The following is a 16,331-nucleotide window of genomic DNA, read 5'->3' as shown; positions in this document are numbered from 1 at the left end:
TTACAATTACATTAATTTTGATCAATTTTGCTGAGTTCTTTCATGCACATTTTACTTATACTATTAAGTTCCTTTATTCTTTTCATAATATGAAATAAATATGATCACCAGTCCTCGAGTCCAGTTGATCCACCTGATAATAAATTCATGTGACTGTTGAACGAAACATTTCAATAGATAATTGTACGTATTTCTTATGGAAATACATTGCAGTTACTCTTATATAGTTACTTTTAAATAAATTTATTAGATAATACTCAAAGAATCCATATAACGTGTAATACTTAATGTATATATTATTCATTTACCGTTTGGTGGATTGGCTTTCAATGAGAATGCAATTTCTATATCTATTTATTATTAAAAGAAAAACTGGATATTTTAAATTTTTCTAAATAAAATGCGTTTAATGCAGCAATGATATATATATATATAATTTGATAAATATTGACTTTTTAAGTTTTGCAGGCTTTATTTATTGAATATGTGATAAAACGAATGAAAGAGACAATAGGAAGAAATATTTATTTCATTAATAATATCGCAACCGACTATTTCCTTCCAATTAAATATAATGTGATTTTAACTATATCTAGTATTATATCAATGGTATAATCAGAGTAATTTTTGTAAAACATTCTTGTTGTTTTACCAAAGAATACCAAACTATGCTACTTCATATGAAAAAACACAATATGAAATTCATCATAATTCTTTTCTACCAATATGGCACCTAACTTGATGGAATTGAACTTAGTATATTCAAACTTAGGTATTATAATATATTTTTCAGAAAATATGACAAAAAAAGACAAGAGATATTTTGCTACATTGAAAAATTCACACAGCAAATCTTAGTACATATTGATGGATCAGAATTTTATGAACTAATTTATTAATTGTTTAATTTATTTAATTGAACATTATACATACATGCATAAATATACATACAGTACATGTGTATGTGTGCATACAATTTGTTGATTTATATACATTGTATGTATAAGTACGCTATTTTGAAATTTTAAAAATGCAATTGTAAAAAAACATGTTAATCACGTTATGAAATTACATTATCTAATGAATTCTTTGATGATATATTCAATGTCTTGTTTTTCATGTTTAAACACAAAAAACAAAATCTTGTCTCAGGAAACAGAATTTTTAAATTTATCTACAGATTACTGGAAAAATTATATAGAAATTAGACTCACTCATTAAAGCATGCAAAAATAGTTTAAAAAATAAAAAAGAATACATATAACTGTTATAAAGAAATTAACTTAAGTTCTTCAATATCATGTATTAGTGATTAATTACTTTGCTTGTAATAAAACATGAAAAAAAAAATATGAAAATATTCAGACAAGAATTATCAAAGAGCTATCCTGTACTAAATAGTGTATAAGTTCATACATGCTTTAAGGTTTCTGTAAACTATGTTGCGTGGAACTCTATAAAGATTTTATAAAGACTGATTAGATATGCATCAGCATTCAACAATATCAAATTAACATGAAATTTCAATTGAAATGCTTTTTTGTGTAGAAATTATAATGGACAGAGACACGTTGAAACTGTGTTGATATAAATTTAATTGTAACTTGAAATGACTTAAATGATCATATTCAAGATAATATTATTTTTTGTTCTGTAATTAAGAAACCAACTGCAAGATACAGCTTCTGATGTTATTTAATGCATTGTACATTTATGAAAATTTATGAATATATTATATAGACAACAATATGTAATCTTTTAATATGATACAGCATATACTATATCTTATAACCATTTATATTTTGTGTTTATTTTTAAGTACATCAAATTGTTTTATATTATTCATTTTAATACACATAATCAATCTTTAATACATGATTATCTAAACTGATATTTATATTTTATTATTATCTTTATTTAAATGTATGCAATATATTCATTACATTAGTGGAACAATGTATAAAAATAGTTTAATATATTTTCATCAGAAATATAGTTCATAATTATAAATATTACTGTTATTATTAAAATATTTTAAATCTATTTGATAAATATGTAATATTCAAAATATGTAAATTGATTTGAGGCATTTTCTTCTGTAACTTTTTATGTATCCAATAGCCTGCAATTTAAATGAAACAAGTTACTAACAAACTATATGAAACAATTTGAACAAAATAATTTACTGTTTAAAATATAAAAATTACTATGATAGTCAAATTATTAAATTTTAAATAGGAAATTACTTTATGACTACACAACTAATGTGATAAAATATTATCATAAGCTTTGTTATTATTACTCTGCAAAGTTTTAAATCATTATCAACATATACTGTTTGCGTTTTTGAAATTATGTATTAAGACAAACATCAAATTATCAAATCATTACGCCTGAAGTAAAATAATAAGTACTTGACAATATACTTACTCTCAGTTGAATTCCTAAGTTATGTACTATTATGACAGTGGTTCCAAACGATTTCGACGCCGTGCATATGCACCCATGCAAGCGAAAAATCCAATGATTCCAATAATCAATCCAATAATTAATGCTAAAGTATCCCCAAAATCAAAGCCAGGCGATGCCATTACAAAATCGAACGTTATAAAAATGGTTAACAAAAAATACATCCACATTTTGTTATAATAGGAAGACTGATTCGGTTGAATAATGTGTTTGAATGAATATACACGTTTTATAAATAAATATTCACATGTTTTCACAGTTATCAAACATAATTCACTACAAAGAAACGGTCATAATTGCATTTTTATCAGTACACATACATATATATATATATATATGAAATACGCGCAATTACATTTATTCGATATTTCATTCGATACTCAAAATAATCGAGATACAATCGATACAAACAATGAATAATTGTTAAATTGAAAAATCGCACTATATATAAGCAGGAAGTAAAAATTTGAAATACAATTAAATATTTTAATATTTTCTATAAAGCTTATTACTTATACAAACTATTTTCGTTTCTCTCCAAGTATCTAATATGTCTAATTTCAGAACGCGAAGACGCTTCCTGAAAAGTAAAACCAACTTGTGCTTGCTGATAGATGTCAAAGCAAAGTTAGATTGTAAAAAACAGGTAAAACCTTTTATATTTTTGTTAAATTTAGTCATTAATTTTGATATATGTTTTAACCAATCAAAAACATATATTCTTAAAAGGTTTAGGTTGGACTATTTACGAATGCAGTGAACCTAACCTATTTTCCAATGCAACATTTGCAATGTTAAGGTGGCGTCACTTGCTTACTGGGGTATAGAGAGGAAAATATTGTATTGGCGCGTATCGACCGAGCAAAAACAATTTTTTCCATCGCTACTTATACAATTCAACTATTTAACACAGGTACAGTGAAGAAAACTGTGTACATATTTGTTCGTTTCTCAATTGAATATTTCTTTATTTTAACATATAGCGAGTTGTACCTTTTCAAGGAGATAATCGTTGCCGTTTTGTAGCCATTTTGCTGTCCGTTGATAAATGCAAGACATTTTCGTACCGACTGGTGAACCGCGTATTTCTTGTCATGTATAAAACGCTAATGCCTGTTCTGATGTTTCAAATAATATTCTTAATTCGTAAACCTTTCTTTTAATGTTGCTGTGGCATATTAAAGAATTCTGTGTCTATAATAAATATACATATATGTACGTAATACACATACATAACATGGAAACTTTAAATGTCCACATAAATCAATTTAAAAGCAGATATTTCTTAAGAACAGGTATATTTTCTATAATGTATTTCATTATTTTCTATTAACAAAATAAAAATATGTGTATATTTTTATATTAGTCTTGTTTATGTATAAATTGCTGAAAAAATTGTTTGTATATGTAAAGAAAAAATGAGTAAAAAATTATTTATAGCAAATTCAATTTATGATGTTTAGTATAAAGTTAATATACTCCTTATAATGGTACATTCTAGCTATTAAAATATATATGATAATTATGCTATATCTTAATAATTGTAATGCCTTTTAAAGTTTGTAGTATAATTAAATATAGAAGATATATATTTATACGAATAAAATTGTGAAATTGTAAGAAATAAAGTAATAATATCTGGTACTTAGTATAATTTATATGATAAGTATAAAAAGTAAAATTTTTTAAATATATTGTAGACAACGATAATTAAATAGGACAAAACTACTATGGAATTGTCGCATGAAATCTTGGATACAATAGATATTAATAATGACAAAGATGTGATGGAAGTATTGAAGCAAGCAGTTACCCAAGAAAATGTTATATTGCAATCAGAAACTACCGAAGATTCTATGGAAACAGAAATAGAAGAAATTATAGAAATAATAGAAGAAATAGAAGAGGATAAAGAAGAACCTATGCAAACTGATGACATTGTGGTTGATGATGAAAATACAGATGTACAAGATGATGATCATGACAAAGGTATAGAAATACTGGGAAATGAAGAGTTTGATAAAGATTCTGAGATAAAAGTTTATGCTTTTGATGAAAATAGTTCGGGGTTTAAAACGAACTCGGAGAAAGAAAAGGAGAAGAAAGATCAATTATGTAAAAATAATAAAAAACAAGTTATAACGTACGATGTGGACGAAGACTGGCAAGACGAAGATATGGAAGAAGAAGGAGAGTTTGAGCAAAATTCTGACATACTGAATCATTGCACGGAATCCGTACAAAGACAGAAAAGCGAGGATAAAAAATGTACAAATAATCAAGTAATTAGTTTCCCTTTACAAATAAATAAAACAGAAAGTAACGATAACATAGGATCTCTGGATAAAACGGAAAAATCTAAATCGAATCAAGATTATAAATGTAACATGAATAATATTGAAAATGTTGATAATAATGCGAGTCATGAAATAGTAAAAAATGTGGAAAATAATTTATTGTACACTGTTCTTGGCACTAAAAAGCATAGTTCTGTGAAGACATTGCAAACAGATAAACTTTCGGATGCTCAATACATTAAGGTTTGTACAGTTCAATTATCTTAATAATCATTGTTACTGTCTGCAAAAATTCAAGTTCTCATTTTTAGATGGAGCAACTCGACGAAAGTTCTATACCAGTTGGAGGAACAATTTACTATGAAGGAGAAAATATAGAAACATTATACGTAGCACAGGCTGTAGATGAGAATGAGCAGTACTCTTATGATGCTGCAACAATAGAAAATGAAGAACAGGTGTGGGAAGCAGGTAATTCTGACAGCAATCAAAATCAAGAAAAAGAAAATGAAAATGAAAACGAAAATGAAAATGAAAATGAAAATGAAAATGAAAATGAAAATGAAAACGAAAATGAAAACGAAAATGAAAATGAAAATGAAAATGAAAATGAAAATTCTCAGGTACCTCTAACAAATATTTAAACTAAGTCGTTAATTTACTACATAATATAAATTTTCATCTACTTTGTGTTTTAGGATCAAATATTTTTACACGAGGATGAAGATGGTCAATTATATTTCAAAGATGATAGCGGAGCTTTACAACCAGTATATTTAACCGAAGACGGACATTATGCTATCGCAGAGAGTAACGATGATCATGATGCTAGGGAATCACAAATGAAATCTGAGCAGAATATCAGACAGGTTGAAGAGGAATCATTTTCCGTGCCAGATAATGAACTCAAATTTCATAATAATAAACAGGTATTTTCAATCGTTCAAAAAAGAAAGTTTATCACGATCAATTTTTTTTACTCCGTCATTTTTTCTATGCCTTAGAATTCAGTACTGTCAGCTGCTGATATTGACAATGAAGATAACACAGTGACCATCTCCTTGATAATATCTGAAGATGAACACGGACAAAAAAGAACCCAAGTCATTATACCAACAACAGATAACTTGAAATGTGATATTTGTAATAAAAGTTTTAAAACATCTTTCCAGTTACTTCGACATAACAGACTAAAACATGCCCGTGAAGAAGATATTACAACCAGAAATTTCCCTTGTGATTTATGTCCTAAAAGGTATTCTTAAATGAATCTTTGGTTAAATAAGAAAGGCATCGAAGTAATTTCTACATCTAATAATTGGTCCCTGTGTATTTGTTTTAGGTATCCAGATCAAAATTCTCTAGCTCGTCACAGAAAAACTCATACTGGTGACCGACCATTTCAGTGCCTCGAGTGTCACAAAAACTTTCCAACGTCCACTGCTCTACGTCGTCACTTAACCCTTCATAACTCGCAATCCCGACCTCTTCCGTGCATTTACTGTGGTCGTCGGTTCGTCGAAAAAGCTAGTTTGGTGAAACACGAGCAGTCACATTTGGCTGGTGATCAGCGGACCCACACTTGCGATGTATGTCATAAGTCATTCTTACATGCAACTGATCTCAATCTACATAAAAAGTATCATGATCCTGATAAGAAATTTGACTGTGAGGTTTGTGGTCGAGAGTTCAACAGATTGAACAATTTGCAGAGACATATGATGGTACATCAACAAGTACGTATGATCAATACGATCTTAGTTGTTTAAATTGTCCGGGTCTTGTAAGAGAAAAAAAAATGTTGCATATACTTATTGCCGTTTCTCATATTTTCTGCAATTTGTACTTCATAAACTAAGAACAATTAAGTGACAAGTTTGTATGTTACTTTAATGTTCTTACTTGACATAACAACTTCATGTTAATGGGATGATCTTTTATCTTTTTATTTCAGCAAGGGGCAAACGAGGAAATACTCTCTTGCGACGTGTGCGGTATCACGTATAAATTCATGAGTTCATTAACAAGGCACATGGTAACAACACATATGAACCCGGAAAAACTGAGGCAACAAGCGGAAGAACAAAGAAGAAAACGTGAAAATAACTATCGACGTTATTTAGAAAATCGAAAAATGTACGAAACACAACAGTCAGGAGGATATGCTACAAAACGCGGTTATCATAGCGCGCGTATACTTAGTGGGAATAACGACGAAACAGCTTGAATTTTATTTTTTAGGTAATCACCTAACTGTCAGGAACAAAGATCGCATTGAAACTATGAATTTTTCAAAATAAAACAAAGGAAAACAGAAGTATAATATGTGCTATACGTAACATAGTGATATTTCCGTATCATTTCTCTGTTATAAATAATTATATAATTAATTTAATAAGTATATTAACATTGTAGTATTTAAAATGTTTATGTATTTACATATGTTCATAAACAAATCAGAAGTCTGCTTATGAGGAGATCCATTTTGTATATGGTTCAAATGGTATATGTATGTATAAATACACTTCATTTTCTGTAGATATAACTTTTATTAATAATGTTCAATATATACATATTTTAGAAATGTAGGTGTGTACACCGTCATTCAGGCGCCCCTAGAGCTTTCTAATGCGCATGCGCCAGAAATCCCACTCTGCGCAGGCATCGCTGCGTCTCCCCTCCATGTTCATTCTTCGCCGGATCGCCTACGAGGAGAGGTGGGAATGCAGGAGACGTCGCCATTTTCCCTAGGAAAGCTTACCATGCTCGGTGCTGTATGAACAAGTATTATACCTTTATACCTGTGCATCTGCTTGGTTGCCTACTTACAGGCTTTAACTATTTTTTTCTTTACTGTGCGAAATATTGATAATACAATTGATACTGTGATATCTTTATCTATGATTTATATAATTTTGCGAATTTGTAACTTAATACTAACAAAGTTAAGTTACATATTTTCAAAATATTGTAAACGAATTTTATTAGATATTTTATATAATAATATCCAGTATCAGTCTTTATTAAAGGAATTATAATTGCTATAATTATACACGAAATAAATAAATTTTACTTCTTTATTTATCAAATATTTCTTGCTAAACATTTCGAAAGGAATATGTTCGTTTCAGTATTTCAAAAAATTTTAACATAAAACATAAGGAATCAGACAATTCAAAATAGAGAATTGTTTCAAAGTGTTAGTTTATTTGAAAATAAATGTAATTAAGTGAATTAGTTTTATCGTTAGAGTAGCAGCACCCATGTATTATACGAATAAAATTGAAACACAAAGGGTAACAAAGGAGGCTGCAATTTCTAATCAATTATAACATCGGTATCGCAATAAATACACTGTTTCTCACTGAAGAAGAGATTTTGAATCTCTTCACCCTTGATAAATAGTTCGACGTATCATTCTTTATGGTTTTGTCATTTTTTTCATCAAACTCGTATAACGTAATAAATGTACATACATGGCAGCTGCACAACCGTATCTACAAGATAAAGATTTATTTCTTTCGACGCATTTATTGTTTAGCATATGAATGGTAGATGCATATACATGTACACATATATGCGCTCATACATGAAGTGTACCCTTTGGCATATTACAAAGAATTGAATAAAGTTTATAAGGAAGCCAAAACCAGTCCGCGAAGAGAAGCAGTCCTCATGCCGTGAGAATAAGCGTGCGCCTAAACGTGTTGCGATGTGTTTGTGTATACATACACGTAGGTATTCTATATGGTGCGTACGTAGGGAAGAAGCCAGGTGTTTTATTTCAACCGTGGGACTCTTAAAAGGGGATGCTTGCACCACGTCTTCTACTTGAAGAATATGAATGGAAAACAAAATTCGTATTTCACCAGCCAACGAAAAGGAACTCGAACCCAACTACTTTTGTTGTATTTTCTTATTCGATCGTACGTAACGTAACCCTCGATTCTTTTTTCACCGTGTTTTTCTTTCGACAATTTCCCTTTTTTCCTTTTATTTCTTTACAATTCCGAGTGGCAGTACGTACCCTCGTATTTTATATATATTTTTTTTTTTCAAAACTGTACAAAGTATAGAGGTTATTTTTAAGCATTCACTGATGTGGAAATTCAAATATAAAATATCGTTGCTAGTCTAACGGATTTTGTAATGAAAAAAAAACTTGGTGAAAGAAGAAAGTTTTTACTTCTTTTTTTAAAATATTTGTCCCTTTGTCTCATTTCTCGAATCGATCGAGTACGTGTTATCGACATACATATATGAACGATGTTTGTACAATATATAGAACTTCTTAGAAAAGATAATTGAACCGTTTTTATAATGCAGATTTTCTAGAGTTTGTTAAATATTTATCAATCTTTAGTTGTAGAGTATTAACTCGAAATATCGACACATTATTTTATAGTCTGTTAAAGAAAAGTAACTACACATTGAAATTCTATAGATATAGATCTTTCGATAACTACGAAATTAAGTAGATTTAGGATAGTCATAGTCAAAATACGACAGGTTTGGTTATAAAAATGTACTTTATTGTTCCACCTTTACATTGATTTGTTTTACTGAAAACGGACATGTTCAAAACATACAATTTACAGCTTAATAATCGATAGTTTTAGCCAATGTTATTATTCGATATAAAAACCAAGCAGATGAAAAATCGAACGGATCCAGCAGGCCGGGACGAGTGCAATTTGATCTAACCTTACGACAAATAATGCCCACATCCCAACCTGCCGGTATCTTTCGATAAATTTGGTCAAATTAAGTCGAATAACGTTGCTTCCTCGTTCGTCGTTTGTTTTTCTGTCTTCTTCGACGAGGTATAATGCATTCCGATAGGCCGGGACAAGTGCAATATTGAAAAATCGTATCAACACGAAACATTGTCACAAATCTCGGCCTATCTTCGATGCAAATCGCTAAATTTTCTTACGTTAGGTTAAAACATGCCATTGATAAGAAATGAATTAATTCGTCGTAACACGTGGTGTACCTACAAAATTTACAATACGGTAAATACGCAGTTTCGTACACGATCTCTCTAATTTGGTCTTCGGATAGTTAATTTCCAAATCAGGGAACACAGTTTCCTTAAACTTATACAAATTATCGTTTGAATTAAGTATACAAACAACATAAATACAAATGACGTTACGTAGTGTATATACAACAATTTGACGGTATTCTATAATTAAAAATGCAATAAGAGATTTTTATCAAGTTACAAACGGTCGTGTGCTAGTATTGTTTTTTACACGAGTTCGAATCCATTGTTTCGTAGATGAATTTTACGTGAACGTATAATTGTTACAATTTAAAATTATACATTGCGTAATTATGCGAAACACTTATGAAACAACGAAGCGTTAAAATTGCTTTCGATAAAGTGTCAATGTTTGTATAAATTTTCTTAATTAACCCTCACGTAAGCATCTACGACGCACATTCGATCAAACGGTTTGGTAACTAAGATTTTCGACAGGCTGTATTCTTCTTCTCGATTGCGATGTTTATGAACACATTGTCAAAGAAAAATACAAATTACGCGGTATGATAAACTTTATACAACGGTTTCGTTGTTCGTCACAAAACTATCGCGCACGCGGACACGTTTCGACGAGAGCACGTTACCGGTGCGCACCCTAACCCCAAATCAAAACGAATGACGTCTTTCGCCGGTTGCCAATATCCCGCGTCTCTCGATTCTTCCCTCTCTCTTCTTCTTTCGTTGCGTCTCGTGTTATCTCGTTTCATCTTCTTTCGCTTGTCTCGGCCCGTTTTTCACTTCTTGAAAAGCGCGATGCAAGTGTTTGAAAAATCGTGAAAATAGAACGATTTGAATTTTTTTCCTCACTGCACACAACACTCTCGATAGAATACCGTGTATGTCACAGCATGTTTTACGATGTAACAGCAACGATGACGACGTTAGCGACGACTGCGACGACGATAACGACGACGACGACAATAACAAACTTGAGAAACTGTTTCGTTAGTTTCGTACTTCAAGAAGGATGTATCCGTCCGGTCTGAAGGGAAGCGTGAAATACACGGCCAACTTCTCTCGCAGAGAGTTCTGGACAAACTGCTGCCCGTGACCAGGTGTCTCCTCTCTTTATTCCTTTTCGGTCCCAAGAACATGAAAGCCCCCGGCTATATAGGTACCCCTTAGGGCCAATGGTGGGGGCTTATTCTTATTTAACAGCAACGAAGCAGGAACACCAGCAACAACCAACTTTGAAACCTCCCTCTTTTTCTTTTTCATCCTTTTTTCTATCTTTCTCTGTCAACTTCTACCTTCGATTCTTTCAACTTCCTCCCCGCTCTCTGCACCTTTCTCTCTCTCTCTTTCTACTTTTCCCTCATCCCCTCTATTATTCCCTCCCTTTCTCTCTGCTCATCTCTTCTTTTCATCGAAGTACCCGGTTCTTTCCTTCCATCTTACGCTCTTTCTTCGTCCTTTGCCGTGCAGCGCTTCGCGGTGTAAATCCACCAGTAAAGCCCGCCAAAATTGTATCAGCTGTCCTGAATTTTGCTCCGCCTGTCAAGGTATGTGACATATACCGCTCTTCTTGTTCTCCCATCTCTTTGTCAGGTAGCTATCCCATGGGAGAAAAAAGGGTCAGTCGAATCTTACAATGGTAAAGCTATTACAATTAATGCAGTGACACTTTTTACGATCATTTTGAAAATATCGTTTCAAAGTTTCTTATTCGACGCGTACTCGAAAGGGTTATTTTTAAGAGAAACAGATCATTTGCCGCATACACCGTTCTCAAAAACATTCAATCAACCGTTTCTTTAATCGCGTACATAATTCTTTCGCAAACATCATCGGGACTTATTATTCTTTACGAATAACGTTGTTTCAGGTAGGGTAGTTAAAGTTTTCGAATAGATTCGTTGCAATTCTTCACGCGTCTCACAGCTACAATAGCTACAAGTTAAATTTATTATTATTTCTACCGTATAGTGTGTGGAAAATAAACATCCTCGAGTCATCGTGACTTATCAAACAAGACGTTACTTTAATTCTACTTTTTCATTGAATCTGACACGCATATGCAAAAGAAGAAAGGAAATTGTAAAGAGGGAGTGATTGAGAACCACTTGTAGGAGGACAGCTGCCGCTGCGAGCGCATCTGCTGTCGGTTGCGCGGGCACGCGCGCTTACATATCCTTATTCCTACGTTGGGTACATACTATACACTCTATATAGATGTACGCGGGTCGAACGCATACGGTACTCCTCCTGTTCTCCTTATTTCCATCATGTTATTCCGTCCTTTTTTCGCCAGTCCTTTCCTTTTTCATTTCCTTCCTTATTTTTGTCCGAACATTCGCTCCTCTCTCCCTCGTGCCTTTACTTCTCTCGTTGTATGTACCTCTGTCCTTCCTTCATTTCGTCCGTCCGTTCGTTCGTTGGTTTCTTTTTTCTCACCCCTCGAACTGCGACATCGCAGCATTCGAATCCCGTTTTCAATGTACCTTCTAGCAAACGTGTCCTCTCGTTGTATCGGGGGTTGACGGACCGTCATCTTCCCTTTAATACCGTTCACAGCGAGGATTTATAATCCGTGAGAGAGAGGGTCTACTTGTGTTTATGGCATATACGATGGTTGTCTGATTTCGAAAACCTCGTACACCTAGTTCATAATACCTATAGAGGGCTTACGATGGCAGCGGGCTTTTCTACGGTGGTATACACGTAGCGGTATACGGTGCAGCTTGCCAGCCGGTCAAATTTTCTTTGTTCTCATTGTTCAGAAAATTTTCACCATACTTTACGATGGCTGTGCTTCCCAGAAAATTCTCCAGTTTACCTACCGAGGGATTTCTCCATCTGTCAGCCTTGTTTCGCATTCATTTTCTTCCCTTTTCCTCTCTTGTTCATTCTTATGAACACCCTCACGGGATTGTAAGTTCAGGCCCTTTGTCCCTTTGCATACCTGCTCTCGTTGAAACGAACTAACGCGATAGCAATCGCCGCTTCATGTAGACTTGTTCAAAAATTTCTATTTTTATATCTTATAAAAGTGATCAAAATACTGGTATAAACTTAACATCCGTTCCGATCACACTTTTCAATTTTATAATACCCTAATGAAACAATAAAATCGTTAGTTGTTGCATTAATGGCACCTAATTAAATACAGGTCATTATTTTACTTAATTGCGCCTTCGAATGTATAATTCGATACCATTCGGTATAGCGTAACCGAATCCGCAAAAGGATTCAGCTTTTCTCTATCACATTGTTTTCGTTATCTTATCGAAATAAGAAAAGTCTTGAAGTGTATCAACACACGCAAGAATGGCATCAACGTGCCGCGCGTGTTTCACACTGTAAGGCCCAGATGGTAAGCGTTGAATCCCTTGCTTAAATTTTAACCACTGCTGCTTTTCAGACCACCTGTTCTATGCGTAGATTGAAGCTGTTTGTACGTAAAATTTTACATATAAAGCAATGTACATTAGTAATCGATAATAATAGAAAGAAAAACAAAATCTTAGAATAGATTTTCCTAGAATTTTCATTTATTTATATAACTTAGTTTGGCATTAATATAATCTTTACATGATAGAGAACATTTTCTTACTGTGCGATCTAGTTATAATAGACAAAAAAATGTATATTATATATTTACATATTATGTACTGGCAAACAGCCGTTCTAAACGACGTTACACTTTGGGCCGGGTTTCAAAAGATCTTTGTTCGCGTTGAGGAAATGGATCCATGATCGAATTTAAATGTGTTCGTGTCTCATGTATACAAATACTTTATATCGTGTGCAACAACCGGAAGTTGAACATACATAATGTTTCTAGGTGCGCCTGTTTGTGCTATTTTTCGCTTCACTGACAAATGGAAACAATGTAACGATTAAACATGATTTAATGAATGTTTATATTAATGTTTTGATTTGTAATCAATTGCTATTAACTTATTACTTCGATATTAAAATATTATAAAGAAACTCTGTAATCGCGTCACAAATTATAAGTATGTACAACCCCTTTTTTTAAAAAAAGATTTTATATTTTGTAAGAAGATGAAAAGAAAAATGTAGTAGGTATTTATAATACGTCGAACGCAATCTGTTTTGAATGATAAAGAATATATATAACGTATGTAACAAAACATATTGTACCGGTAATAAAATAGATCTCTTTCTTATTGATTGTAGGAATAGTCGGTAAGAAATTACCAAAATGGATTACGCACACGTATGCAAAGAAAAGTAGGCCGTAGGCACCTCCGACCATACCCCTTTCACTTTTAAGAACTATTCCTCCAAATTGCTTACGATGGCACAAGTAGAAAGTATTTCGTTTAAGCTGCTTCCATTTCCAAAAGAATTATTGTTCATTTATTTGTGCAAAGTACCAAAGTGAAAGATATTTGAAATATTAACTATGCAATTAATTGAGATTAAATGGTCCATTTAGAGGACCATATTATATATTTTAATCTAAAATATTTTTTAAAGGTTTGATATCTCCATACTCAATCGTTTTTTGTAATAAACAAGAATTAATGATGGCCAAGATAAAAGACAATACCATTCAGGTAGTGTTTATTTCATTAATTTTGGATCTTTTGGCATTTACTATGATACTACCACTTCTACCAGCTTTATTAGATTATTATAAGGAAATAGAAAGTGATGAGAGTATGTACTTTAAAATCTTGCGTTACATACAAAGTACAAGAAAATTTTTTGATGCACCTGATAAGGTCAACACAGTACTTTATGGAGGTTAATTTTTTTGTTTATTTTTTTTCATTTCGATTAAAATATTTATATATCACATATTGAAATAAATTATAAATTAATTTGTAGGCTTTCTTGGATCTATGTATTCATTTCTACAATTTTTGGGTTCACCAATTGTAGGAGCATTATCAGATATATATGGAAGAAAACCATTGATGATGTTTTGTTTAATAGGAATAACAATGTCTTATTTATTATGGGCACTTTCGTGTAACTTTACTATATTTGTGCTAGCCAGATTTGTCGGTGGTATTAGTAAAGGAAATATTAGTTTATCAATGGCTATTATCAGTGATGTTACATCACCAAAAACAAGGGGAAAAGCAATGGTAAATTAGAATATAAATTAAGTATAAAAATAAATATAATTAAAAGTAAAAATATAAATCATAGTCCAAGTGATACCATTTTTTTTTTAATTTTTAGGCACTTGTTGGTATAGCTTTTTCTATTGGTTTTGTTGTGGGTCCTATGATAGGGGCATTTTTTGCATGGATTTCAAGTAATAACAGAGAAGGAGCTTGGTATATAATACCTGCTATATTTGCTCTTTTTTTAGCAATAAGTGATTTATGTTTTGTTCTTTGTAATTTAAGAGAATCTTTACCATTGGAACATAGAGCAAAGAGTCTAATATCTGGTGTATCTGGAATTACTATTTATGTCAATCCTATAGATTTATTTCAATTTAATGGAGTATCTGGTCTAAATTTACAAGGTGAAATTTCTTTAAATTGCTAACTTATGAAGAGTGTGAAGAAATTATGAACATACATAATAAATAATTTCAGACAAAAAGAACTTAAAAACATTGGGTTGTGCATACTTCGTGTATTTATTCATCTATAGTGGCTTGGAATTTACCTTAACTTTCTTAACTCATTATTTGTTTGAATTTACAAGCATGCAACAAGGATGGATGTTTCTGGGAATTGGATTAGTTATGGCAATTTTGCAAGGAAGTTGGGTACGAACAATTCCATCCAATAAAACAAAGTCTGCTGCAGAATTGGTAAATATTTTTTAATATCCGGTACAGATCTTTGTTGACTTTTTATTTTATGAAATAATATGAAATTGCATATTTCAGGGCTTATGGTTAACAGTTCCAGCATTTATTTTTGTAGGTTTGGCCACTGATGTATTAACATTATCTATTGGATTACTTCTCTTTGCAATTTGTGAGTGCACAATAATATAAACATGTATTTATAAAATATGTGTAATTTATGAAAGTAAAAAGTGTTTAACATTTCCATCTCTCTGTCTGTTTGTTTCTCTTGCAGCAACTGCCATGGTTGTCACTTGTATGATGACACTTGTAACACGTATTGGACCTGATAATCAAAAGGGTACAATAACTGGTGTTTTTCGATCTTTGGGAGCATTGGCTCGGGCTTGTGGACCTATTGTAGCTTCTATAGGTAAGAGCAAAGTATATCATTATTTCATTAAATTACTGTATCAAGACAAGTATTTTTATTTCAGCTTTTTGGTGTATTGGTAGTAAAGCTACATATCTTACTGGCGCTGTATTTCTTATATTTCCACCTATTATCCTTCAAAGGGTAAAATTACTTTGAATAACAGTATTTGTATAAGTATTTACAAATTTATATTTCAGAAGTATTTTTAGATTCTTAACAAGATTTTTGATGTACCTTATAAGTATTTGAGAAAGTATTTTTATATATTTATTGTATTATGTTTTACATGCAAACTTATTTTTCTATTTCTATTTCAAAGAAATATTTAAAGTACTATGTACATATACATAAATG

At 31.6% G+C, this 16,331-nt stretch overlaps 2 protein-coding genes and 1 long non-coding RNA gene across 3 annotated transcripts; 2 read left to right on the top strand and 1 right to left on the bottom strand.

The window, feature by feature from the left end:
* Window positions 1–1,893: 1,893 nt before the first annotated feature.
* On the bottom strand, window positions 1,894–2,785 carry LOC114873078. The gene is made up of 2 exons (XR_003788855.2): window positions 2,431–2,785; window positions 1,894–2,122 (listed from the first exon to the last, which is right to left on the bottom strand). It is a non-coding gene; the product is annotated as an uncharacterized LOC114873078 (long non-coding RNA).
* Window positions 2,786–3,025: 240 nt separating this feature from the next.
* Window positions 3,026–7,083, top strand: LOC114873077 (zinc finger protein 480-like). Its single transcript, XM_029180972.2, has 8 exons — window positions 3,026–3,115; window positions 3,199–3,382; window positions 4,170–5,009; window positions 5,078–5,279; window positions 5,463–5,695; window positions 5,771–6,021; window positions 6,109–6,502; window positions 6,721–7,083. Exons 3-8 carry the CDS (start codon window positions 4,200–4,202, stop codon window positions 6,991–6,993), a joined length of 2,163 nt encoding a protein of 720 aa, XP_029036805.2. The 5' UTR covers window positions 3,026–3,115; window positions 3,199–3,382; window positions 4,170–4,199; the 3' UTR covers window positions 6,994–7,083.
* A 6,590-nt stretch (window positions 7,084–13,673) lies between these two features.
* Window positions 13,674–16,259, top strand: LOC114873071 (major facilitator superfamily domain-containing protein 10). Its single transcript, XM_029180953.2, has 7 exons — window positions 13,674–14,532; window positions 14,617–14,879; window positions 14,977–15,268; window positions 15,342–15,562; window positions 15,641–15,731; window positions 15,837–15,974; window positions 16,039–16,259. Exons 1-7 carry the CDS (start codon window positions 14,310–14,312, stop codon window positions 16,131–16,133), a joined length of 1,323 nt encoding a protein of 440 aa, XP_029036786.1. The 5' UTR covers window positions 13,674–14,309; the 3' UTR covers window positions 16,134–16,259.
* The last annotated feature ends 72 nt before the right edge of the window (window positions 16,260–16,331 follow it).

The sequence above is a fragment of the Osmia bicornis genome, chromosome 9, assembly GCF_907164935.1.
Source record: "Osmia bicornis bicornis chromosome 9, iOsmBic2.1, whole genome shotgun sequence".
Taxonomy (NCBI): domain Eukaryota; kingdom Metazoa; phylum Arthropoda; class Insecta; order Hymenoptera; family Megachilidae; genus Osmia; species Osmia bicornis.
This window is presented reverse-complemented; position numbering and strand designations above follow the sequence as displayed.